This window comes from Trichoderma harzianum (assembly GCF_003025095.1).
Source record: "Trichoderma harzianum CBS 226.95 unplaced genomic scaffold M431scaffold_11, whole genome shotgun sequence".
Classification (NCBI taxonomy): Eukaryota; Fungi; Ascomycota; class Sordariomycetes; order Hypocreales; family Hypocreaceae; genus Trichoderma; species Trichoderma harzianum.
Genome location: NW_020209259.1, coordinates 578,971 through 605,250, shown reverse-complemented (window position 1 = coordinate 605,250; position 26,280 = coordinate 578,971). Strand labels below are relative to the sequence as shown.

Genomic DNA, 26,280 nt, shown 5'->3' with positions numbered 1-26,280 from the left:
TGCTGCTGGCAGTTGGGAGGGCGTGTGCGAGGATGCTGTTGTACCCGAGCGTGCAAGGACCGGCGAGGCTGTGTAACAGTAGCAGCTAATGTCGAGAAGAAGAGGTTGCAAGCAAGTTGGACGATGCCGGATCGCGGTGATGAAGAAACAGACAGAGCAATATCGACGTTGGCGTTGGTTCCAAGCTTCGGAGGCAGATCTAATGCAAAAGGATACAGCCGGACAAACAGATGCGCTCAAACGCCTTGCTGCTTGATGATACCAAGAGGACCGAAGAGACGAGATTTGTTTCGTGACAGGCGCAGCCGATCGATTTATAGGTAGTAGAAGCCGTGGTATCGGACGAATCAGATGAAGACTAGAGCTAGATAGAGACGGTGTGATTTGACTCCAGATACGGAATTGCGGTCTCCAGGACAGGACAAGACAAGAATGGCAAGTAGTCGGGAAAATTCAACAAGAAGTCGCCACAAATCGTTATGGCCAAGATGCAGAGGGGAGAGGCAGCAAGAATTATGTGTAGCAATGTCTAGCTATCTCCGGCATGGGCACACAAAGTTCGACGTGGTAGTACGGGCGACAAGCTCAGAATATCGCAACGCTGCAAGATGGATCCCTTCTTTTTCTTCTTTATAAAAAGAAAGAAAAGAAAAACTACGCCCGTAGACTAGAGCCAAGAGTTCTTGGGACTCTAAGAAAACACCAACGAGGCCAAAGGAGAAAATCAGATCCGGGCCCGAAGTGAAACGAGAGTCAAAAGTCGGGCTGGGTGGGAGCGGCAGTCACCGGGAGAAGGGCAGAAAGCTGCTTGCAAGTTGAGGACGGAGAGGATGTGCCGGTTGATATGAGATCAAAAGACAGAGGATCGAACGGGCCAATTAGTAACGGCACCCACCAGGACGATGGCAGCTGGACCGGCCCCGCACAAAGACAGCAGATGTCTCTCTTGTCGCTTTCTTACTCGCGGCCGTTTTTCTGGTGTTGGCCAGTCCACTTTGGACGGTAGCCTCCTTGGTGCCAACCGGCTGGCGTGTCAGCAGCGTCGCAGAAGAGCGCGCCCGTCAGATGGCCAATCAAGGAGAGCAAGGGAGGATTTGAGCGAAGCAGACGAAAAAGGCGGGATAGTAGCGAGAAGCGTGAGGAGAAGAGTAGAGGAGCAGAAGAGAAGAGACGAGAGGACAGACGCGAGAGGAGGATGTAGAAAAAGGAGAGAGACAGAGCAGCGGACAGCAAACAAGACAGGACAGGACAGGACAGCACAGGAATAAGCAGCGAAAAGCAGTCAGCCAGCAGTCAACGAACGAGGCAGGGCATGCGTCGGGTACTTGTAAGATGCAGATGCAGCGGCTGGAGGTGAGGAAATGGTCGAAGCGAAAAAGGCGGACGAGCCTCGCTGGGATTCTGATGCAGGCAGGGAGCTGGAACGCAGCGGTTTGCTGGGCCAATCGCCGGTTCCCGTCAAGACGCAGATGCAGGCGCAGGCCGGGGTGCTGCTCTTTCTGGTTCCCTTTTTTCCCTCTTTTCTTTTCTTTTGCTTCTCTTGGCCCCGTTGCCATGCATGCAGCGAGGAACTGCCTGGTCGACGAAGGGCATTGAAGCCAGCGATCGTCCGGCCCGCCAGGCCAAACGTGCTGGAAGCCCTAGAGGCCCTAGAGGCCGCAGGCTGGGGTGCCGGTGCGGCGATGCCTGGAGCGTCGCGGGCTGCAGTGCTAGCAGTGGCCCTAGCTGCCAAGGTCAGGTTCTAGCCCGGCTACAGGCGCTGCTCCAGGGCACCGCGGTCGTGCTAGCAGCGACGCCAGCTTTAGCGGCCGCCCAAATGCTACACCCACCTGGCCAGGGTCTTAGGGCCGTCGACGGCCTTAAAACCACGGTCGTCGGTCTTGATTGTCGGCATGTCACTGCGAGAGCGTTTTACAGTAGTCAGGGTGACACGGGCGCAGGGCGGACAGGGAGGGCCAGGCAATGGATGCTGGGCTGCTATACTCACCTCTCCAGTCTATACCGGTATTGTACTGACTTTGCCGGGCTGGTCACATCGATCCAGTTCAGTTCACTATCGCGGTCGGCTTGTACAGGTACGAGTCCCGCGTGCCCGGCACAGACACAGGCACAGGCAGGTACCAGACCGATATTGACGTCGGTACAGGTACGAGTACCAGACCGTGTGGAGGGACAGATAGGATATTGGCTCCAGTTGATGCATTTTGACACAACCAACAACGAACCCACTCAGCTCCGGCCCTTGTCGGGTACCTAGCACTGACATCTAGCACCGGCCGAGACCTTAATCCTCTCCTCTTCAGGTACGCTGATGTCCGAGTCGCTGGGTTCATGGCGAGGCGGGCTCCCAAGTTATTGGCCTTGGCACGCCAGAACCAACACGCAAATCGCTCTGTGGACGAGGACATGTGCCCGTACTCGTACGAAACGGGTACGTGTCTGGTACTTTTACCGCTGCGGGCAGAGTGTCCATCAGCCAACAAAGGAGGCCGGCGAGGTATTGTCCCATCCAGGGCATCTAGTGCGTCCTTGTCTCTCCAAGGTCCCATGCGCCACTCTTGTCCCGTCGCCAGCGTGGAGTGTACCAGTAGCGCTGCTTCGGCACGGAAATGGAGGCAGAGGGGCGGATTCGAGAACAGGAAATTCCGAGCTCTCGTCGCGACAGACGACACCACGTCAATGGGTCGCCAGACGGTGCCGTGCTCGCTAGTCGTGATCCCCGCGGCATCTTGGGGTGGTCCAAAGATGCTGCGCGTGGCTAGAAACGGATATCAGGCACTTGAGCTTCGTGCAGGACACTAGAGTGACTAGACAGACTGCAGACCAACCGGCACCCGAAACAAAGCTGCGCGGCTTATGCTCCATGGGTTGTACGAGTACCATTATCACGTACAAAATACGAAGGACTGCACACATTCGAGCACATGTACCGGCACACCACTTGGTGCTAGCAGAAGCAATGCCTGTGCTAGTACGAGCACCCGTAGCACCACCCTTGGGAGTCCAGGGAGCCGCCAGTCGCGTGTCCGTAAGGTGTCCAGTTGTGCCGGTATAGAGTTCAGTTGTCCGTACCGAGGGAGGTTCCCCTCAGCCAAGGTAGTCTTCATTCGCCCAGGCCGGGGCAGGGCATTGGCCAAACCGCAACACCATGGCCAGGAAGGGCTTGGGCTTGGGGTGACTAAACGCCCAAGGCCAGCACCTCTGCTGAGAACAACGCGCGTTGGGACTGTGCTAACGCATCTCCTTCGATTTGGTCACGATCCTTGCGTTGTATAGCGTCGCCTCTAGCTTTGTCTCACCGGGGCCTGCCTCTGCCAGTATTGGTCTCCCATCTCGGTGGCACAGGTGCTCCTCGCTTCACTTTTTTTTGTTCCGTCTATATGGAGCAATACACCAGCACTGAAAGTATCCACACGAGGAATCGCCGCACCTCACAGGGGTCACCTTCTTCTTCGTCTTCTTCTTCTTTTTTTTCTTCCCCTTCTCTCGGCTACCAAGAGAATGGCGAGACTTGACGTTTTCGTTGGTCAGCAAGTTCCGAGGGTGCCTGTGCTTTTACGGGGTAATTCGCCCTCTGTGCCTGTGCCGCATGGAAGCTCGGGAAGTTAATAGCGGCACTCGAGCCCTTGCTAACCAGGTTGCCAGGGCTGGCGTCCAGGATTGACAAGCGGCAGCTCCAGGATAGCCCTGTCTAGCCCAGCGAGGATTGCGTAGCCTCTGGGGCTAACGGTGAGACGAGGACTTTGTTAAACGAGAGAAAGGCAGCATGGAGAAAAAATTGGGAATTGTAAAAGCCAGGCCAAGAACAGAGCAGATGCTAATTAAAGGTGCTACCAAGCCATGGCTTTGCATAATCCAATTAACATTGGATCATTCCAAGTTAGTGCCCCGAACGGAGGCACATCTTTCAGAATGGAAACGGGCTGGCGTCATTTGTTCTTATCGGCACCAGGTCTAGAGCGCAAAGTGCCTGTAGATAGCTGCAGTGCCACCAGACAAAGGCGGTAGATTAGTTGTCCCTACTAAGCCAAAGCCTCAATGCCAGCCGACGCTCAATTAGTAAGAGCAAGCAAGCAAGCAAGCAATGATGGCGCCGTCCCCGAAACGAGACATTGGCGCAGTGTTTGTTTGATGTTCGAAAAGCACTCGTCTGTACGAGTATGGACGCCGCCAGGTTTATTCCTTCCACCAGCAAAACAGGTGAAACATACCGTAGCCATGGCTCCACGGCATATGGGGAAACAAAGGAGGTGGGGTCGCGAGGGAACCAAGGGCTGGTGGCCGGCATCAGCATCAACGGCGTCGTGCTCTGTGGGCCAGGCCAATAAAGAGCTGGCTGCCGGTTATCTCTTGGATCGCTCTGATCTGATACTACCTGTAATTAATCAGAGTTCAAGACACGCTCCTAGCATCATGCAGATGCTTACCGTTCGGGCTGCCCGCATGCCGCAATAGAGTCATCGGCATGCCACGAGCTTGCTCCTCATGGTATCATTATGCCCCGCGAAGAGCTGCTCTATTCCCCCCTTTCCCCCCTCTCCAGCGGCCGCGGTCAAATAAGGATAAACACCAGAGTCTGGTGCATGCGCCCGTCACGGATTGGCCCAATTAATCCACCTTTTTGGACCACGTTTCTGTGCCATGAACTGTTGCGGGCTTGCTAATCAATGATGTCGGAAGCGGGTTTCGGCGATAGCAGTGAGTGGTACTAACTGATATTGATGTGATGTTGGCATTGGCACTGCACTGGCACTGGTATTGTTGCTGTTGATTGCAACTCCATGCAATCAATGGATCGTCGTCAGGGCCAGGCACAGAAGCAGAAGCAGGGATGGCGACGCCATTAGCAGGAGGGCGCTTTGGGTTGATGTCGCTAAATGCTGTTGTATGCGCTGATCAGCAGGCGTGCCCTGTCACGAGACCCAGCCTGCACCATCCATGGCTCCAGCTTGGCACAATGGAGAACACCATCGGAGTCGCCTATTTGAAGTGCAATCCTCCGGACCAAGAGCCTGTATTGACGCACCTGGCACCTTGTTCGCCGCATGCTGAGCCCAGGCGCTGTCTGTCTCCCTTCACTCTGCTCCCCTTGCCTTGATTCCCGGTTTAGGCTATTCTCGCCTGGCATGCCGAAGAATCGAGTCGAGCCAAATCCAGGAAGCTGGCAAAATGTGACTGAAGGTGCCAAAAACTTGTGCCCCATCTGTGACGCCACAATCAGCGACTCCCATTTAGCTACATGAGCTGAGGTGAATAGAGGGCATCAAGAGAACTCCACCGTCGAAGTCGATGATTGAATCGTGCCTTGGCTACAGTAGTGCAGCCCTAAACTGAGCGAAGTCATGCTTGGAGCAATTAGCCTGGGCTTTTGATGAATTTTGATGAGATTGATTGGATCCTGTACTTGGTAGAGAGCGCCTTTCTGCTGCATGTGTCCAAGGTGAAGGTGAGGGATGGAGCTTGAAGCCAACTGAACATGGATGGCAGCTCCAAAGCTCGCTCAGTCACTGTACTGCACTCGTACCCCTCAGCTGCTAAGAGGTACCTAGCGGGTGCTGGTTCGGGCCAACACGTGGGGTAGGCCACGTTAACGCTACTCGAGTCCCGGGCTAGTACGAGCATGTACTGTACAGTGCCTGCGGTCTAACGCCTGCTGCACCTGAGATCGACTCCCGTTAGAGGCAGTTGCCATTCCAGCAGCTCGGAGCCAACAGGAAGGAGACAGTGACAGCCCAGGTCCCTTCCAAGGCTGGACGGCCGCAGGGAAGCCTGTCAATTTGAAATGTCAAGTCCATTTCAGGTTGATTTCAAACAATTTGATGGAGCTCAATACAGGCATTCTCGCTGCACCACTTGGAGACGCCGAGATGGCTTCACCTCTTAGGCAAGCTACCTATTAACCCAGTACTTACCCAGACGCAGGTCTACCCAGTCAGTAGGTATCTTACCTCCTCTAGCTCCCAAGGCCGCAGTAAGGATTTAGCAGCAACACCTCGCATCGTCAGCCCGGTCCGTCTGACATGTACAAGTACGAGCACTCATACGAGCTTTCTTCACCACCATCCTCGCGCTGTCTCGCTCGTCGACAACCCAACCAGCCCAGACATCCTGGGATTGATTCGCTTCCAAAAGCAGGCTCGTGCGCTAAGCTAGTAGCCGCCATGGAGCCAGCTTCGCAAAGGGCCAGGCCTCTGATGCCTCCATTGACTTCAGCTGCTCGCCCAGGGCAATACAGACATGACCACCGCCTATCTTATCCGACGATGCGGAAAAAGGTTGGCCGAGATACCTTCTCACGCCAGGTTTGACATGCCGCAGCGAATGGGCTAGGACGCTTATCGCCGCCGCTGCGGAAAAGGATCCGAGGCTTTAACAAATGGCGCTTCACGGCCCATGCTTCCTCGACTGGACGCTGATGCATACAGGTGCCTCGTACGTGTAGGTACGATATATGCAGCTACATGTCTGGAGGAGACAGGTAAATATTCGCAATCCATGGCGATTTCTCGCCGAATGTTGGCTTTAAACCGGAAACACCGCTAACAGCTCGTCACCTTTTAGTTTCTCCCTTGTGGTCTCCAATGGCTCAACAATTCTGGTGGGACGCGGTACGGCTCGAGCTCTTAGTTTGGCTGGCCAACGCCCTCCACATAGCAGAGGCATGAAACGCTTTCCGGCTGCCGAGGCGCTCTTGTCGCGCCCTGTGCCACTCCAAACTTGCAGTAGCACTGCTGGCCCTACCACGACCAACATCACACGTGCAAATCGAGACTGAGCTGAAACTGCTTCGATAGTTACTCATCGAGGCCGCTACCTCAAAAATGCACTTTATACAAGCAGTGGTCAGCTGTGGCGGTGGAGGCGCAAATGGAAGCCATTGTCGGCGACGTCCAGCTGTGCTGTGTCTCGTGGTGAGACCTGTCAATCCGACATGGCGGTTGAGCCATTGGGCGCGGGAACCCCCTCTGCCAGTGAGATCCAAAGGTGGCAGCACCTAGCAGCGCCATCCCGGACGTCCGGCAGCACATCCTTGCTTGTCTTAAGCCACTGTGGAGAAGCCCAGAGACGTGGCGCCATGTCTCCAAGATTCGCGTTTCCAGCTTTTGCTTTTCTAGGTGGGGGGGTTTAAGACAAGGCTTGGATGTACCACTACCAGGGATACCGCACCGCGACGCTGGGGTTACGATGACAGGTGCTGGAGTGCAAAGGCAAAGTCCCAGCACCGCGGGCTATTGGTTCGCGGCGTGTCCTCCCTCCGTATCTCAACGGCCTTACAGGTATGAAATATGTCCTCCTGTGGCAGGGCATGCTCGTACCTGACTTCGAGCAACGGAAGTGAGCTCTTCGGTAACGTGTTTTATTGCGGCCCGTCCAAGTAAGGTAGGTAGTGCGACCCGCAGCTCTGTTCAGCCGCAGCAAGTTGTTAGTTCTCAAATACCCTTTACGACTTTTGTCCACAGCCACATTCCGTCCTGACAGGGACTAGATGTATCAGGTCAATCAAAGCCTGCTTGTCGAGTGCAGCATTTTTGCATTATCAGCTGAAAGATATGCAAACAAGTCAAAGTCTTCCAGGCCCCACGCATCCCATACAATAAAGGGGAGGAGAGCAGGGAGCGAGATGGATGGGAGGAAAGAGACAACAATATCTTACCGCAGTCGACAACCGCAATACGACTTGCCCGAGACATCGCTTCGCAGCGTATACATCTTGTGCTAACCCCGGCGTCTGGGACTTTTGGACGCCGTCAGCGTTTCAGCCCCAACGAAAAAAAGAAAAGAAAAGGGAGCCAAAAAGAGCCCGCCGGTGCTACCAGGACCAACCGCAAGAAAGCAACCACTCATACTCGAGATTGGTCGATGCGTTTGACACCGGGCACCGGGGTGTCTGTACTGAATTCCGATAGCATGCGTCGGAACCGCTTTCCCAGACGGAAATAAACTCTCCGAGCTACCATAGTCGGAACAACTCAACTTCGCCAGCTGTACGCCGTTGGCTGAGATTGGCGGCATGTGGTACTGGGCTGGTCCTTTAATACCACCAAAGATGAATCATTACTTTGTCCGCATATTAGCACGTTAGAATGCTACGGATCAAATATTGGGATTCACTCTTGATGTCAACTCAAATGTAGTATTGCGGTGAAATTACCTAGCAATTCTGTGGGAGACAGGGCGAGCCTGAGTTCGATATCAGGGCGCATATCATCTCGAATCTGCGCACCTCCCATCCATCTTCGACATGTGGGATACCATCCGTCATGAGATTTCGGCAGATGCATGTTTCTGCACGCCCATGACGCTGGGAGAGGCCCATTGCAGTGTGGAAAGAGGCCAGCAACATTGCTTTGTCTCTTTAGCTCCTACGACATGATACGCCTCGATACAAGGTGGTGCGGCAGCATTGCTACTGAGCCCGGTTTACCATTGGTCTCCCTACCAAGGGCATATTCTGAAGGATGTGTTGTACTATGCTGTGTTCCATCCGCGGGACACGGAAAGCTCGCCAGACGAAGCTATTCCTGTCGCCTGAGAAGCGACCCTATCGCAGTCCCAGAATACTACAACAGGCTCTCTTAGTGCTTTCCTCTCCCGCCTTCGTTTGACCAGCTACGCGTGTGAAATGCATGCTCCTGTCTCCGTTTATTAATCGACCGGTACCACTTTTACCGTCCTAAGAACGAGTCTTACCGGCAGCGATATCCTACATCTCTACTCAGTATGAGTTGGTTCCATCAGTACCAAGCTTGCCAAGAGATATGGCAGCTGCTGTGGGGGGCTGGCTATGCAACAGCTTCAGGTAGATGAAAGTGTTCAACTGTTCAACTTCAACTTCCCATCAAGGGATTTGGGAGGATTGAAGGCGTCGGCCTACTATCTTATTGTCCACTTCTTATAACCTATGCCCATATCTCTACACCTAAACTTGATGATTTGCTTAGAGCGAGATTGCATTGACGAATTCCCTGTACCGCACTAAAATTGATGCAAGAATGACTTCGGCCCTCACGAGTTTAATTAAACGCGGCGCCTCTTTGCGTGGCTTCGACCCTGGGGCGTTTTGTCTAAGCACAGCTTCCAGTTGGGGTACAGATTGCTTGAATGGGGAGGGGATCAGGAATTTATTACCTGTTCCGCGCATTATGCATGTGCAATATTTTGCCACCTAATGGCCCAACCGGGCAGCTCCTACATACCAGCAAAGCCCGACAGTCTGGTAACGCACAACTCTGGTCAACGTGCGTCTCTTCGCCAGCCTGAAGCTCCCATGTTGACAGCTTTACTAGCACATTCTTAGCATTCCTCACGGCTTGGATCCAATTGGACGGTTAGCCCTTGCTTTAGATGAAATCCTTCCGGATGTGATATCCGGCGATGAGGTTGGTTTATCCTTGTCTGCCTGACAAAGATTTCCCAGCGTGGAGTGTTGGCTCTAGCCTGTTGCTGCGAGATTGTGGCGTTCTTATCCGCGGCGTGCTCAGTATCATCGAACCTACGACTGCAAGTACTGGTATGAGTGAATGCAGGGCTGGCTTGAGGCTGTAGCAGCGGAAAGAAATCGGTCGGTACGGAGTATATCCTCCGCAAGTAACATCTACTACTAATTCAAAATCGGTATAGGTCCTCACGGTACACTGAATCGTTAGAGAGACAACTGAGAGCTGCCACGGCCAAAGTATGATCTGCTGATGAGAAACACAGCTATTATTAGCTCCAATCGTCTCTCCGCAGGATGAACAAGACTAAACGAATCAAGCAGATTATGCACGAAAAACCCAATACGGAAAACTAGCAACACTTTAACCGCACACTAGGAGTACGGCCCGCAGGTAGTGAGCTTTCCCGCCTGTTCGTTGGGCCAATTACAGGAGAAGCTTGGCCAGTCCACCTCCTTACATGCAATCAGGCGGCCAACGAAAGATGGCAGTGTGGGCAAAGCGCGCCGTACTCCGTGGTAGCTGCAGTGGCTATTGCCAACACTACTGCAATGGCAAGAGCCAAGAGCCGCTCCAGTTCGCCATCGTTGCCGAGCAGTCGCCTTGAATCTCGCCATGAAGCGGATCGGTTCGGAGCATGGGACGCAAAAAACCCCCCATAGGAGGTTGCCACGAGAGCTCGACGCCCACAGCAACCAATCGCTTTGATAGCCAGAATGCGCCACTAGAGTGCAGGCATCTCTCCATGCCACCTCCAACCAGTAGCACAAGAAGTATTCTCCCTACCTCACAAGTCTGGAGGCTAAAGGGGCTACTCTTCCAACTCGCGACTAAGTGCTGTTCATCATGCACTAGCTTCGGTGCTGGAACGCTTTGACTTGCATCGGCACTGTTTCACTGCAGTGCCAAACCTCTACTGCTGTCGAAATCGCTGAGATGAACGCTGAAGAATGATGAAGGGAGATTGCGTCTTTCATGGCACACCGCCAGAAGTTCACGAGTCGGTGCAGGCCTTACTTGATCCCTCTTCTCCCGTCAACGTCTTTCCATTCGCCGCTTTGAGCTTCTTACATGCCTCTACCTACATATTAGTGCCGCAAGGTGTGGGTAACGCGGGCGTTCTGCAAAAGACATACGGCAATAGCAAGAAAAAGCGTAGCTGGCCCTATTCCCAACTGCCAACAACTGCATACTCGCCAAGTTGTACGAGGTACTATTTGTATAAAAGGGCTTGGCTACGAGATTCTCGGCGCCACATTTCATGAGTTAATTGACTGGGCGCGCCTACTAGCTGCAGGCCATTTCTTCTTTTACTTGAGGCTTGCCCAAGATACTGGGGGCCTTTGCAGCGACCTGTTTGTACATTTGCCAACGTGGACTGAACACGACACATGGATCAGCCAAGGGCCGAGTCAGCTCTTCGCATGGTGCATCGCGTCTAGGATTCTCGCCGAGGCTAGCGCAGAGTTGGAGGGAATGGCTTTTCGCAGACAGCAAGGCTCAATTTGAGGCAGCGGTGGTTTACCGCTTCTATGTGGTTTTTACCTCTTTAGGCTGTATCATGTGTGATTCATCCTCCAGGAGAGACTTTGTACCAGCTCCAGCTCTGATATCGTATCACACACGTCCTGTGTGCGGAGTAGCTGCTACGAAAAGTTGCCAGGGGTACTGGAAAGGATTATACCAATTCGGCAACCTTTTGCCCGTTTCTTATTACGAGTACGATACCAACCAAGCAGGATTGCAGGAGCGGACAACTGCCGATATTAGCCCAGCAACAGCCCGCGGTCCGCCAGCCTATTGTTGGACCTCATAGGACCTATTCATGAGTCTTAATCTGGACATTACAGCAAAAAGTAAAGGATCAACTAATGCAGCTAGCATGGCAATTCGCTTCGCATTTCTCGCCCGTCTGCTAGCTGTTCCCCTGTTCTAGCGAATCCTATCAAACTTGGGCACGGCGCAAGACGAGCAGGAAACAGGAAACCCGGCAAAGGCTAACCAGGCACCCAAAATCACGGTCTCGAAGGGGAAATGCTACCAACCACGTCATGTATCACTTCTCACACAGATAGGGCAATCATTCTACGCAGTATAGCCGATACAGATATGTATGCACCAGCGTGCATATACAGGTACATACGCAGGACCACATCTCGCCGTCCACCCATCCATTTCACAATACTACTACTACAAGACTGGTATGTGCTAGCATAGCTTGTCCGTATGGGGTACGGTACATGCCTATGTAGATCCCAGGTAAGCAGTCTATCTCCGTTACAGACCTGTCAAGCGAGGCAATGCATACACAATAAGAACGGGATCGGCATTATAATTGCTGCTGCTTATTATTATTGCTCTCGTTATTCTTACTAGCACCCTCTTATTCACCAGGGGGATACCCGAGTTGAAGAAGTGCGGCCTCAGGTAATGCCGCTTAGCATTAGTCTTGTGGACTAAGATGTTCCGTTGCTCCCTATTCTACCGCTCGTCAACCCGCAGAGCATACGTGCTGGCTTATCGCCGTCCAGAAGCCGGTATACATGGCAGAGCAGCTGTGCAGGTAAGCAATCGAGTGTCAAAGTCCCTGCAGGTACGAAGAAAAATGCGCCGCCTTGTACAGCTAGCCATCACCGTGTGCGCCCGCAGCCCGAGTCCCACCAGCCTGCATCATTGCGGTGGTGGTGTCTTGATGAAGGCGAGAGTGCATGGCAGCATGGAACGCCGTCCATTCAAATGCCTTGCTTCTTCTTCCTTCTGTATCCTACGTATGAGTACAGACACGCAAAGACAACGCACGCATACACGAAACCCTGCCAATCACCTGATTGTGATGCTGGGGCCACATAAGCTACACTCCCCGGAGTGCCATTTCGTAGATGAAGTAGCATCAATGACACTCTTGGCAGGCTTATTATCAAGACAAGATGGTTGAACGACGAGGGAATAAGCGGGGTGTGGTCGGGATGAGAGTGGTAATCTACTCCCGTACCAAGTACCGAGACGTTGAGCCCTTGTTATTTCCACCTTGAAGGGCTTGAACAAGGAGGGTGGGAAAATCTGGCAAAGTCTACATACATGATGGGGGAGGTGATGTGTCGATTTCCTTCTTCGGAGGAAAATCACCCTGCATGTCTACATACCAGTTGTAAGTGCAAGTGCACGTATAGGTACAGAGAGTGTGAAATTACGCTGTTTGCACATCTCCGTACACACCGAACATACTCCGTTATGCACAAAAGCCTTACTTTTTTCTTTGGTTTTGTATATTCTGCTTTTTCCGCGGAGAACAGCCCTGTGAAGCGTGTCGATGCGGCATAGGTCGAGTAGAATATGGTTATAGTCGAGTAGAATACGGTTACAGCCGGATAGATGGGAAGTATGATGAAAATTGTTTTGTTCTGTTTTGTTTTGTTTTTTGTAGCCCCTTCATTTTACATACATTGAGCATCATAATACCCTAATTACTACATAATCAATCATCCATCTCAGCAGTCTCATGGTCAAAAAAAGGAAAAACAACAACAACAACAACAACGTAAATGAACAAGTTGAAATAAATAAAATAAAATGTAATCAAATCAACAATCTTTTCTTTTTCTCTTGTCAAGATATTCAAGAGGTTTCAATCTCCAGACCCGCCTGTTTCATAAGATTGAAGAAGATGCCCTGCTTCTTGTACAATTCACTCGGTGTATCAAACTCCACCACCTCGCCCTTGTCCAGCACGACGACGCGGTCACTGTCCAGAATGGTGTTGAGTCTGTGAGCGACGGTGATGATGGTGCGGTTGGAGAAGAGCGGGGAGCGGAGGGTGGCTTGGAGCATGGCGTCTGTCTCGATGTCGACGGCGGCGGTGGCTTCGTCGAGGACGAGGATGTTGGAGGGGGTGAGCATGGCGCGGGCGAGGGAGACGAGCTGTCGTTGGCCTTGGGAGAGGTTTGAGCCTGGAGGAAGTATACGGTTAGCTTCTGAATGCTTTTGGAAAATGTTTTATTTGGGATGACAGGGGAGGAGCAAATGGATAATACGTATATGGATCAGGGTATGAAAACTCACCTCCTTCGTTGATCTTGGCCTCGAGGCCGCCTTCCAAGCTAGCTACGTGATCCTTCAGACGAGCATGATCTTGGCATACAATGTTAGCAAAATGGTAAATGACAGAGGGTAATGATAATTACGTACCTAGCACACTCCAAAGTTCGCTATCGTCGTGAACATGGCCGGGGTCAAGGTTGTCTCGAACGGTACCTTCGAAAAGAGCCGCGTCTTGTGGGATAATGGCAAGACGACGACGAAGATCCAGTAAACCAATGGATGAGGTGTTGAGGTTATCAATGTCGATTTGACCAGTAACCGGCTCAATCAGTCGGAACAGGGCCAGTGTTAGCGAAGACTTGCCAGCACCGGTTCGACCGACGACACCAATCTTCTCGTGAGTCTTGATGTCGAGGTTGATGTTCTTCAACACAAGGTCCAAGCCCTCACGATAACGAGTGCTGTAGTTCTTAAAGTCGACCTCGCCCTTGGCAGGCCATGCAACAGGAGGTCGCCTGCTGGGGATAATCTCAGGAGCTTCGCTGGGCAGCCGCGCGTACTCAAGTACTCGCTCGACGGACACAATGTTGGTTTCAACCTCAACAGTCTGGCGGACAATCCAGTTGAGGGAGGTCGTAATCTGCAGAGCATATGACATGGCCAGACCAATCTGACCGGCACTAATACGGCTGTTGCTGGCAACAGCGACAATACCAAAGCCGGCAGCCGCAAGAATGACGATAGCTCCGATAAACTCAAGTCGAACAGCAAGCCATCGGTTTGCGCTGATGGACGGGAAATAGGCACGAAGGTTGGCATCGATTCTCCACTCGTTTTCAAGCTGGAATCTCTCTTGTTGGCGATAAGCGCGGATAGTAGCAACGCCTCCAAGCGACTCCTGGAAGTGAGCATAGATGGGACTGCGGCTGACACTGTCCAAACGCTTCAGCTCACGGGATGTTCGAAGGTAGTAGCGCTGAATCCAGTAGTATGTCAAGGCAATGGGGATAATGAGAGAGCTGAAAGCGGGCACGGTCACAGCGATGATACCCAAGGTGAAGCCCGACTTGCCCACGTTGACAAAGAGCATGTTGAAAGTACGGGCCAACACCTCATCGACACGGTAAATGTCGCTGGAGAATCGGTTCAGAATCCGGCCAGCCGGGGTGGTGTCGAAGAAAGACATGGGAGACCTGAAAATGGCATTGGCCATTCGCTCGTGGAGCTTACGAGAGGCTTCAATGGAGCAGAAGATCCACAGGATGAGTGTTTGGATGACAGTCAAGAGCGAGGAACCGATACCAAAAGCAAAGTAGATGCCGATGAATTTTCCAATGTCATAGTTGGCACCCGCTTTCTGGTTCTGATCAGCCCATTCTTTCAGCCAGAAGGAACCACCGATGTTGGCCGTCTGGGCTGCGAGCAGCGCAATCATGTAAATGGCGACAGCGAAAAGGTTGTTCTCCTTGGCATACTCGCCGTATACCGACCACTTGACTTTGCCTTGCTCGACGTGCTCCTTGGCTTGCTTCGTCCTGGAGGAGCCCGCGACTTCTTCATCGGTAAGCTTGCCTCGAGGACCCTTGAAACTGGCCGTACTAGCACGTCGTAGAGTTGCCATGCTGCTTGATCTGGGCTTGTCAGCTACGGAGGACCCAATCTTAATGGGAGCCATTTCCGGCACTTGTTCCTGTGCTTCTTCCAGCTCTTCCTTGTCCTGAGAGCTGAGAGGCTCAATAACGGTGGAGGTTTCACTGGATTCTCCAGAAGAGCTGCTGCTGGAGGCGTTGTTAGAATCGTGGCCTGCAGTTCTCAAGAGATCAGCAACAAGTCCCTTTCTAGCGACAAGCTGCTCATAAGTTCCTCTCTCGACAATCTCTCCATCCCTGAGGAGGGTGATGTAGCTGGCTTGCTTCAGGACAGAAATGGCGTTTGTAGCGAGGATACGGGTCTTGCTGGAAAGCAATCCACGGGTGCCAAGGACGTTTTCAATAATGTGTCGACCAACATGAGAATCCACGGCTGACAAGACATCATCAAGAAGATAAATATCGGCTCTAGCATAGACAGCACGGGCCAGCGAAACACGAGCCTTTTGGCCACCGCTAAGAGAGATGCCTCGTTCGCCCACAACGGTCTCATCACCGTCGGGGAGCTGGGCGAAGTCGTCAACGAGAGCACAGGCCTTGACTGTCTTTTCGTAGAAATCGGCATCCCATTTATACCCGAACACGATGTTTTCTTTAACCGTAGCGTTGAGAATCCAGCATTGCTGGGAAGCATATGCAACAGTGCCGCGAACCTCAGCAGAGCCATTGATCTTGAAGAGACTACCCAGAATACTTTGCAAGAAGGACGACTTGCCAGCTCCAACTCTTCCGACAACGCATGACAGCTCTCCCTTGTAAGCAGTGAAGTTGATATCTGTCAGCGCGTTCTTATCCTCGTGTCGGTTCCAAGAGAAAGTGCCGTCTCGGATGAGAACGGTCTCCTCTCCCATCTCCTGAGGAGCTGGTCCAATAGTGACAGCATCTGTCTGCAGCTCCTCCGCTGTGAGGAACGCGGTCAGACGACCAACAGCAACCGAGGCCTCTACAATAGAGGTAAGGACCATAGGGAGCACAGCAAGGGGGAAAGTCAAGAGGTTGAAGAGGGCAAGAGCAGGGAAAACGATGTCCGTGGTCAAAGGGCGGTCCTGGGTGAGGACGAAAACGGTAAAGGTAGAGCATGAGACAAAGAAGGGCGCTGTATTCCAGGTGAAGTTGGCCACAGCCTGGGTCGCGCCAATTCTCCGCAGGTTCTTCAGTTCTTGCTCGTTTCGGACAAAGTTCAGCTTGGCCATGAAAGCAGAACCCCAGGCATAAAGCTTGATGCTCTTCATATTGTTGATGATTTCATTAATCAGTCGGCTTCTTGCGTCCTTGTTCTTCATCTGATCTTTCTGCAAGTTTCTCATCATACGAGCGACAAGGCCTTGCACGGGCATCATGATGATCATGACGACAATACCGGCCATCATGGACCATCCGACCAGGTTGTAGAGGGAAACCATGCAGATGATAATCTGGAACGGTGCGGACCAGGCCTGCTGAGCGAACTGAGTAAGATCTTGCAGACGCTGGGCGTCGACGGCCATGTAGTTGACAATGTCACCGGTGGTCTTGGTCGATCGTCCCTCATTAGAAAGTCGCAGCGACTTTCGGTAGATTGTCGAAGCCAAACCACCCTTAATGCGCATTCCAGTAACGAAAGCCAGCTGGAAGTATTGGTGAATCATGGTGGTCTGGAAGACGGCACAGGCGAACATGGCGAACGCAATTGTAGCGCCCTGGACGACGGGCTGGGGAGTCCCCTCAGAGCTTTTCGACTCGACTTGGTAGGAAGCGACGAAGGTAATGAGAAGGCGGAGAAGCTGAGGTTGGATATATTGCGCAACATCGTTTCCAACCTTGAAGAAAGCGGCTGTCATGTAAGGGCCTCCGTAGGCTCGGAACAGGGCCAGCCACAACGACGGCGAGTTGGGACGTCGTTTGAGCTCGTGTTTCCATGCTTCTTCGAGCGCCTCTCCCGTCTTCTTGGTTTGATCGGCTCGAGTCAAGCCCCAGAGGTCGTTCTCCGTCAAGAAAACCTTGTAGCCGCGTCTCATCAGGGGCGTCATCCAGGAGAAAGTGAGCTTGGAGAAGACAGTAGCGTATTCTTCAGGGCACTCTTCTTCTTCCAGGATGGCTTCATAGCCGCTGGGGTTGGAACGAGGCCAGAGCCACTCGACTAAAAACTCAACCACGCTAAGACCAACACCGACGGAATAGGTAATAAAGTAGGGGAGGTTCTTGGTGTAGAGCTGCTGCGAAATCAACGAGCGCTGCTTCACGGCGAAGGAAATAAGCAGCAGTAGCCAGTAGAACAAAACCACTCCATTGGCGTTTCTCAACCGCGAATGCTCCAACCATTGGATCGTAAAGATGACAAACAAGGAAAGGATGAGGAGGGCTGAGGTCCAGGCACGGAAATCAGCGTACCAGGTGCTTCCGTAGCTGACGATTTGGAAAGCAAACTGAACAGCAACATTGGCGATGATGGCGGCCAGCAAAGTCTAGTTCAACAATTAGCATGTGAGCTGTTTCATGACATATGATATAGAAATCCCACGCGCGCGGCGTACCTGTTTAATCCAGAAATGCGCGTTCTTGGAGGTTGTATATTCCTGCTGCTTCTTCTTCTTCAGCCACCAGATGGCAGCGGCGCCAAAGAGGACGCCATAGGCGGCAACAGAGGCAATCCACACATCGACAAAGCAAGGCGTAAAATCCCACCGATACGGACTCAAAGGGCCCCAGCCCTCTTCATTGCCGCAGAAGCGCTTGCAAGAGGCGGACGCGGCGAGATAGTGGCTTCCCAGCTCCTGTAATGGCCGGTAGCCGGTGAACGAGCCAGAGTGCAGCAGCACCTTTTGCTCGTCGTACGGATCCATGATTGCGATCCAACTCTTTCAGACTAGAGGACCAGGTCGTTACCGCATGCTCGTCGGTCGGTCGGTCGAATCGAATCGAGGCTCGGACGCAGCGATGAAGTCGGAGCTGAGCTGCTGGTTTAGGTTTTATCGGTCAGTGACGCAAGGGGCTTTTTGGGGCAAAAACATCCAATGCGAGACCCGAGACGCTGCAGCGATTGAAAGTCTGCCGACTCGCAGCAGGCGATGTGATGCAGGATGAAGGGCAAACGGCGCTCAGGAAGAAAAAGAAAAAGAAAAAATAGGCAGCCCGAGCGACCGAAGAGTGACGGAAACGATGGATTGGATGTGGGTACAAATGTACATACGGAAGAGCTGGTACCTTGCGCCGAACTCGTGGATAGTGGCACAGAAGCGCGATGCTTTGTCAGCTCGAGCAAGGAACCGCCAAAGGGGCCGCGATTCTCCACTGACCCTCAAAAGTGGCAGCTGGCGAATGGGAAGCTGCTGATTCGCCTACGGAGCACATGGTGATGGAGTCAGCAGAGCTAGTCCGGCTATTAAGTCCGGAGTTGAAGGTGCCAGAGCTGGAATAAGTTGCCAAATCACTAATCCCCGGCCAAAGGGTGGCCGAACATATGTCCGACGACCGGATGTTTGATAGCGGGCCCTACTCCTACCCTGGAGCGCACTCGGGTTTTAATTTTTATACTCCATTTTCTGCTTGATGAACCAGCTGTATATGTGTCATAGATATGGAAATGAGAACACACGGATGTCAGATGTCACAAAGTTTGATGGGTCTGTGCTAACGGGGTAGCTTGACAGGTGTGCTATTACGGCTGTAAAGGTCTACGTACGTCAGGTAGGTAGTCTACGCCACCACCAGCTGGTTGCACAAGAACACAACTTTATTCTTTTCTGGGCTACTCTACTTGCCACCAGAGACAGCTTGCTTATCTACTAGGTAGCTTAGGCTTAGCTAAGAGTCCGAAGAAACTCAACTACTCTCCCCGCCAGCCATTCTCGAGCCTCCTCCTGCAAGACTGTGTGACCTGTCCCCGGTATGAGCCCAGACAATGGGCTAACGAATGAGCTTGCCGCCTGGTACTTTTTGTTTATCGCCGCCTGATCAACTCTGGCTGGAACAAACTCGTCTTTTTCCGAGTGTAACACGAGTACAGGCTTGTTGAACCGGCTCCAAAAGTTGTGTACTGTTTGGTCATCAAGGTCGGAAGAAAAGTAATCATCGGCCCCTCTGTTACCGTTAGCCAACGTGTCTGTGTTGCTTGACACAGTTTCATGGAGCAGCCCCAACTTACCCTTTAGCAAAGAGGTCGTGGAATCTGTTTGCTGATATCGGTGCGTCCAGCATGGCAATTGAATACTCGTTAGGCAGACAGTCCTCCCCCTTTCCCTCAGCAATCATCTTGTTGGCATAGTCGAGCTTGGGTTGGTAATCCGGAATGAAGGTGTCCAGCGACTCTCTGTCCGAAACGGGTGCTTGTAGAATGAAGCCATCCACAGGACTGTTGGAATATTTGGCGTAGTTTGTATATTCCATACAATCCTGGAAAACGTCAGCTTGTCGTCGATATCTAGCTGCACCCAAAGTGTAGCAGAGAGAAGAGAGACTACCTGGCACCCAGTTGAATGGCCAAAGAGAATAATCTTTTCCCGGCCAATGGAGCGAAGATATTTGACAAGTGCGGAGATGTCTTGGACATCGTCTGCTAGGCTTGACCTTCCGAATCCATCGAAGGAGCTCCTCAGACGTGTTTCAAAGACAGAAAAGTTCAACTCGGGCGTCTTTTCCAAACGCCGAGCAACAGTTCGAATATACGGCGTCGTATGAGGGCCATCTTTGAGACCTCCAATGAAGACGAGGGCGTTCTTGGAGGCCGTGTTGCCCATCTCATAGGCACATGTGCCCTTGGTCGGGGACCGGTAGGGGTGAGCCAAGAGAGGAAAAGGGCCAGAAGAATCCATGTTGACTTCTATTCGATTGTAGTTGTTGTGTATTTGAAAGCAAAAGGCACTACTGGCATACTAAAGACCAAGCTTCAGCGAATTATGATGTAGATGCACATGGATGTTACAATGAGGGGCAATTACGTAGAGGCGCTTGCTTACACGCTGATCAGCATCAGCTCTGCGGTTGTGAGAGCACCTAGGATTCTAGGCTGGCGGTAGAGGGCAATGCACAGTGCCAGCGTCGAAATAGTGCCTTCCGCTAGCCAAGTATTCTCCGTTCGGTTGTCGCTAACCGAGATCTCCAAGGGTCCATTGAGGTGATAAATACAGTGCGTAACATATTTCAAACTGTTGTCCAAGTCCGCCTGGCCAGTAGCCTAATATTCACATGAATAGCATCGCCAGCTTTCATGGCCTCATCTTGAATGCAGCTCTTGGTATATGGGAGACAGAACCACTACCAACCGCATCAAATTCTCTGAATTTGCACCTAGAATCTCTTCTATAGCTTCTCTCATCAGCCCTCGTAGCTGCGCAAACGGACAGTGATACAAGGGATCATGTGCAGGTAGCTCTTCGAAAAGCTTTGTTGTTTTAGTGGGCCATGGAAACAACTCCGGCCGCCAAAGAACGAAACGAGTTGTTTCAAAAGGTGAGTCATCATACATGTGTCTCTCAAGATGGCTTTTATCTCATCTAACACCATGTAGCTCAAGCCATGCTGCGTTAAAGTGAGCCAGCTGGCGATCCGGGAGTCTGGGGACCCAAAGACTCACCGGGAAGTTCTGGAGCTAGTCAACCAGATTCTCGCCATCTTGAACGAGAAAATCTCCAAGAGTCCACTGGCTCTTGACGAAAAATTGGCGGAATATGTATTTTTCCCACTCCATCACATCTTTCGCCAGCTAGAACGATATCCCATGAACGTGGTGGAAGATTGCGTTAAATGTCTAAACATTCTCATCGTTCACGGGTGGAAGTCTAGAATATCTGCCCAGCTGGTACAGCAGATATTCAGTTTCCTCATATTCATCATCGATGGCGTTCCAGGATCCCCCAAGAGAGACATCCCCGAAGAGACGGTGCTCGAGGCATTCCGGGCCGAAACTGCGCTGCTCACCACCGCAGGCTCGTCGGCAACGGCGGCGGCGGGTCTCTCTGAATCAGAGTCCATGCCAGCACTCGGCCATGGAATTACAGTCATGCTGGACGGAGTTTCGGAAGGTGCAAATGCAGAGATTCAGCGTGAGGCACTGAGGACATTGGAAGCCGTCTATGGGGCCATCAAGGAGCATGCCGCGTTGGCCAGTTTTCTCCCAGGAACTATTTCATCATTCGCAACGGTGTTATCGAAACCTTCTCGATATAAGAAGCTAGTAATAGCGAAATGTCTGGAGACCGTGCGAGTGGTCCTGACACGGGTGCTGTCCGACCTGCGGACGCGATCCATTATCTCCAAGGAAACCGAAAGTCAGAGCGATGCCGACAAATCCAAAGTTCTCAGCCCGGCATGGCTCAAGGCTACTGTGGCCCAAGTCCAAGTGGCTCTGTCGGTGATGATGAGACTACGGACGCATGAAGCGCCTGAAGTCCGTGAGGCTCTGGGGCGACTATGCATAACTCTACTGGACGAATGCCATACTACCCTATCAAACTGCACAACCATCCTCGTCGAGACATCAGTGATCCTTGACCAAGGTTCTGATCAGGACTCTATGACCGAAACGAGCTTGGGATATCTGGTAAATATATATCCTGAGCTGGGCGAATGTATCAAATCGACAGTCTACAACTGGATGTCAAGCCTTCCTCGTCTTGTGCAGGCGAGTGACGAGAAGGTAAAGGAGCAAGCAGTCTACAATCTGACCAAGGGAATTGAATTGCTACGAAGTTTAAGAATCGAGTCATCAACGCTCGATGACTCAATTAGCAGTACTTTGAGAGAAAGCATAATGGCAATCGTCAGTACATCAAAAATACAACAATCCAATACGAACAGCCGTGTCTTACTGCTCGATGATGGGTCTTCGGCTTCAGTCACGACGAGTGAACCGCAATTCCAGCCAGTTCTATTAGGCCACGAAGGGCAGAGAAGACTAAAGAGCGAGATCTTGAGTCTCGTACGGACTGTTGGCTCCATATCTCAGCATGCAACAATCGCGGCGAACATGCTGGATTGTGTTCGAGAATCAACATCTCTCAATCAGTTGACTGCATATTGGCTGTGCTTTGAGTTAATAAAGGCTTCACATGCCGGCTCTGAAGATACAGACGCGCTGCTCGATCTATCTGCATTCACTGACCAATCAGAAGATGTAAACCAAGTCTTTGATGAGTTATACGACTTCTCTGTTCAAGTACTAGACTCGCACACTGAGATGGCACAAGTTGACTGGCGTTTGGAGGCTATTGCTCTCGAGATAATGACCTATGCTGCACAGAGATCTGGCGAGAAATTTAGGCCAGAGCTCATTGATGTGCTATTCCCCGTTGCAACTCTCTTAGGCTCGGATAACGGCAACCTGCAGCAACATGCCATCGTCACACTAAACAGCATAGCACTGTCTTGCCAGTATACCAACGTCTCAGAGTTGATCATTGACAATGTTGACTACATGATTAATTCGGTCTCTCTGCGGCTGAATACGCTGGACATCTCCCCGGCATCCACACAGGTCCTGCGAATGATGGTGCGACTGGCTGGACCTCGCTTGGTGCCGTTCTTGGACGACGTCGTCGAGTCAATGTTTGCTGCGCTGGAAAATTACCACGGATACACATCCTTCGTGGAGAGCCTTTTCGCCGTCTTGAAGGAGATTGTGGACCAGGCAACACATGCAGATGGCCGGCTCTTGACTGACGCCGAGCGGTCATCAACTAACCACAAGAAACAAGCACAAGCGATAGAAAGCTTAGATATGCTTCTAGAAATCCTCGATAGGCGCAAACAGAGAGAAGAGCGTGATAAAGCCGAGATGGAAAACACGGAGGCCAAGAGCGGACATCCCGGAGTTCCGTGGACGAGCGACTTAGCTCAGGGACAAGACGACCAAGAACAAGAAGAGCCACCCAGAGAGGAGGAGAAACCGCCAAACTCGCCCACGTACCAGCTTGTTCAACGCGTGGCAACGCTCACGCAGCACTACTTGACTTCGCCGACCCCGACGCTGCGAAGGTCCCTCCTGGAACTCGTCACTGCGGCATCGTCTGTCCTCGCCGCGGACGAAGATTCCTTTTTGCCCCTTGTTAACGCCATCTGGCCCGTGGTCATCACCAGGCTTCGCGATCCGGAGACCTTTGTCGTCGTTGAGGCTTGCGAAACGCTCTCTGGGCTGTGTAAGGCGGCGGGAGACTTTCTCAGCACGCGATGGAAAACTGAATGGTGGGATGGACTGGGCGATTGGTGTCGCAAAGCCAAGCAGAATGCGTCCAGGGATAAGGGACGCTCTAACGTCTCTTCAAGGGGTCCTCTCTCGCAGGCCGGATCAGGGAAGGATATTGTTATTCCTATAAGGTCGGGTGCTGGCTTCCAGGTTACCCCAAGGGCCGTCGGTGGAACGGATCAGGCATTGAGCGGAGGTCTCGGCCAGCATGCATCTCCTGTTCGAATCTGGGAAGCAGTGGTGAAGCTGCTCACAGCAATCATATCGTACGTGCGCGTAGAAGACGACATGTTTGATGAGATTCTCGACCTCCTAGCGGATGTTATGGAGAAGAACCAGGAAGTAAGAGAAGCTTTGGAGGTTATCAACGCCGATGCCGTCTGGGCAGTGAGATACGAACGTGGTCTTGTCGAATGGACTCCCGCTCCAGTGTTGGAGGGCGTAGTATTTCCTGAAATGCAGAAGATATCTTGAGAATGAATGAATATACTAAGAGACACAATTTGTTTGCACTTCACTATTTATTCTTCAACATGATTCATTGACTCATTTACGCTGCACAACTATGTTACATGTATCAAGTCTATTCCATTTCTTTTCCCAGCTTGCTCGCTCTAAACCTTCGTACTTCTACACAAAAACATCCCCCAAAGTCTTATATCTTCGACGCCACATCCATGTATCCATCCACCACAGCCTGCATCAGCTGATGCGCAATAGCCTGCGACGGCGGCACATACAACGGCCCAACATATCCCTCCGGCGCAGGATCCCCCAACGCACTGGTTCCATTCTTGAGCGCCTCACGCACCTCCTCAAACGTAAACCAGCTAGCACTCTCCAACTCCTTATCAAGCAAGCTAATCTCCTCTCCATCCGGCAGCGCCTGCGCAATAGCTCCAATCATCAAACTCGACGGATACGGCCAAGGCTGACTAGACTGGATCGTGACCCTTCCAACACGAACACCAGCCTCCTCCCAGACCTCACGACGCACAGAATCCTCAATAGACTCACCGGGCTCGATGAAGCCCGCCAAGGTGCTGTGCCACTTGGGCGGCCATCGGCTCTGGCGACCGAGCAGCATGCGCTTGCCGTCGGAAGAAATGACGGCGACGATCATGGTGGGATCGGTGCGCGGGAAGCACACGTTGGAGATGCCGTGGCGCGTGGGACAGTCGGCGCGGGCCGTGGCCTCGGAGCCGCCGGCCAAGTCTGTGGGCGGGCAGACTCGCTTGTAGCCGGACTCGACGGAGAGGTTGAGGTTGCCGCAGCCGGCGCAGAAGCGGTTGCGGACGTTCCAGTCGATGAGAGAGCGGGCCTGGGCGAGGATGGCGGCTGGGTTCATGAGATTAGTTGTTAGAACTACATCTTTTGAGTGGGAATGAGGGGTGAGAGGTGAGGGGGTGAGAATGAGAAATGAGCATGAGGCATGAATATGAGATTCAACGAAGAAACTGGTGTCTTCTCAACTCACCTTCTTCAGGATCCAGCGTCATGGTCCGTACGTTCGTCTGAATCGAATACCCCTTCGCCTCAGCATCCTTCACAAACGCCTCGGCAACTTCCGCACTGCCCCCCGCCGGCGTCACATCCAACGCAAAGTACGGCTGCCCATTCACAACCCCATGCTTGCTCGTCTCGAAATCCACCCCCTGCGGCGTATCCGGCAACAACCCCAAGAAAAGCAGCGTCGGGCTCGGCTTCGTCGAGTCAAACGCCGCCTTCTTCTCCTCGTCCGACTTCCCAAAGGGATCCGCCCCAATCAGCGGCTTCACATCGTTGAGTCCGAAAAACGCCAGCCGCCGCGCATTCTCAATCAGCGGGTTGAGGTCGCGCAGTGCCACAAATCGTGCCGCGGGTGTTGTGGCCGCCGCACGGATGAACTTGATGTCGTTGCGCAGGAATGAGAAGCGGTTCAGCAGCCCGCCGCCATAGTAGTTGATCGTCTCCTTGCCGAATCTGCGCGACAGCATGGAGTCGTCGTTGGCCAAGGAGGGCGGGCCGGGCTTGAAGACTTGTGACATTTGGTAACGAGGCCTGGGTAACCGGCAGGGCGGATTTTCTTACTATTTGATCAAGGAGAAAAGAGGAAGAATGAGAAAAGCTGTTTAGATGGCCTCGAGAAAAAAAATGGAGAGTAGTAACTGTGGTGGTTTTGCTATCCGCCTTTCGTGGTTGCGATTTATAATGACGTTTCCTCCTTAGCTTATTCCCTTTCCCCTGATATCCGGTTATCGTGCGTATTTGCCGCTTCTAGCGTCCAGATAAGCGTCGGTTTGGTCGTCTTTCTGTCGAGCTTTGGCAATTCCATCCGGGCTGATTAATATACATATATGGAATCTGCCAGAGTGAGGGGTTCCAGCGTTGCCGCCATTACTCATCACGAAGCAGACCGAAACCCTCGTCTTGAGATGGCGTAGCTTCGGGATTCGGAGTGTTTGGATATTTCTTCAAGTCCAAAAGCTGGGGTACCATGAAGTGGACTGCGATGCTTTTTGGTCTTTCTGTAGGCTGACATCTGCAACGCCACTGCAAGCTAGGATCTGGGGAAGAGAGAAAATTGTCTAAATTGCATGACTGCGGCAAAAGGATGCATCGCTATTGGCTGGGGTTTGCCGCAGGATGCCGCAGTTTCGGTCTCGGAGTGCAGCTTTAGGATTCGATGCTAGGATCATGGGCTTTGAGGTGTGGTGGGTGGGAGACCCTTGCCTCTTTTTATCCAACGTCCTGGTGGGCATTCGATCGATCGGTTCATCTTTGACTCGTTAGCGGTTGTACAAACATGAGGCGGGATTGAGACGACTGATGTGGGCTGTGACCAGTTTGGAACCCGCATGCATCATCTAGTCCCTATTTGTTAATATCTCGATCAGATTCACTCAAAACACTTGACAGGCATGATACATGTGCATAAGGTTGAATGAGATGAATCGAGCAGGTGTAATGGTACTAGCAAGTACCTGCCAGAGCAAATCCCTTTTCGTAAGTGGCCTAC

At 52.3% G+C, this 26,280-nt stretch overlaps 5 protein-coding genes across 5 annotated transcripts; 2 read left to right on the top strand and 3 right to left on the bottom strand.

Annotated features, from left to right (window-relative positions):
- Positions 1-1,413: 1,413 nt before the first annotated feature.
- Positions 1,414-2,293, top strand: M431DRAFT_225960 (hypothetical protein). The gene has a single exon (XM_024913605.1). It carries the CDS (start codon positions 1,559-1,561, stop codon positions 2,255-2,257), a length of 699 nt encoding a protein of 232 aa, XP_024771403.1. The 5' UTR covers positions 1,414-1,558; the 3' UTR covers positions 2,258-2,293.
- A 10,537-nt stretch (positions 2,294-12,830) lies between these two features.
- M431DRAFT_510866 (hypothetical protein) lies at positions 12,831-18,261 on the bottom strand. The gene is made up of 4 exons (XM_024919553.1): positions 17,638-18,261; positions 13,623-17,568; positions 13,497-13,565; positions 12,831-13,384 (listed from the first exon to the last, which is right to left on the bottom strand). The coding sequence occupies exons 1-4, from the start codon at positions 17,944-17,946 to the stop codon at positions 13,053-13,055; spliced, it is 4,656 nt and encodes a 1,551-aa protein (XP_024771402.1). The 5' UTR covers positions 17,947-18,261; the 3' UTR covers positions 12,831-13,052.
- Positions 18,262-18,818: 557 nt separating this feature from the next.
- Positions 18,819-20,007, bottom strand: M431DRAFT_510865 (hypothetical protein). Its single transcript, XM_024919552.1, has 3 exons — positions 19,564-20,007; positions 19,248-19,495; positions 18,819-19,183 (listed from the first exon to the last, which is right to left on the bottom strand). Exons 1-3 carry the CDS (start codon positions 19,912-19,914, stop codon positions 18,904-18,906), a joined length of 879 nt encoding a protein of 292 aa, XP_024771401.1. The 5' UTR covers positions 19,915-20,007; the 3' UTR covers positions 18,819-18,903.
- Positions 20,008-20,346: 339 nt separating this feature from the next.
- M431DRAFT_533148 (hypothetical protein) lies at positions 20,347-23,793 on the top strand. Its single transcript, XM_024920884.1, has 2 exons — positions 20,347-20,551; positions 20,610-23,793. Exons 1-2 carry the CDS (start codon positions 20,504-20,506, stop codon positions 23,754-23,756), a joined length of 3,195 nt encoding a protein of 1,064 aa, XP_024771400.1. The 5' UTR covers positions 20,347-20,503; the 3' UTR covers positions 23,757-23,793.
- A 144-nt stretch (positions 23,794-23,937) lies between these two features.
- On the bottom strand, positions 23,938-25,309 carry M431DRAFT_497990 (hypothetical protein; the record flags this gene model as incomplete). Its single annotated transcript, XM_024917652.1, has 2 exons — positions 23,938-24,620; positions 24,760-25,309. The coding sequence occupies 2 exons, from the start codon at positions 25,307-25,309 to the stop codon at positions 23,938-23,940; spliced, it is 1,233 nt and encodes a 410-aa protein (XP_024771399.1).
- Positions 25,310-26,280: the final 971 nt, after the last annotated feature.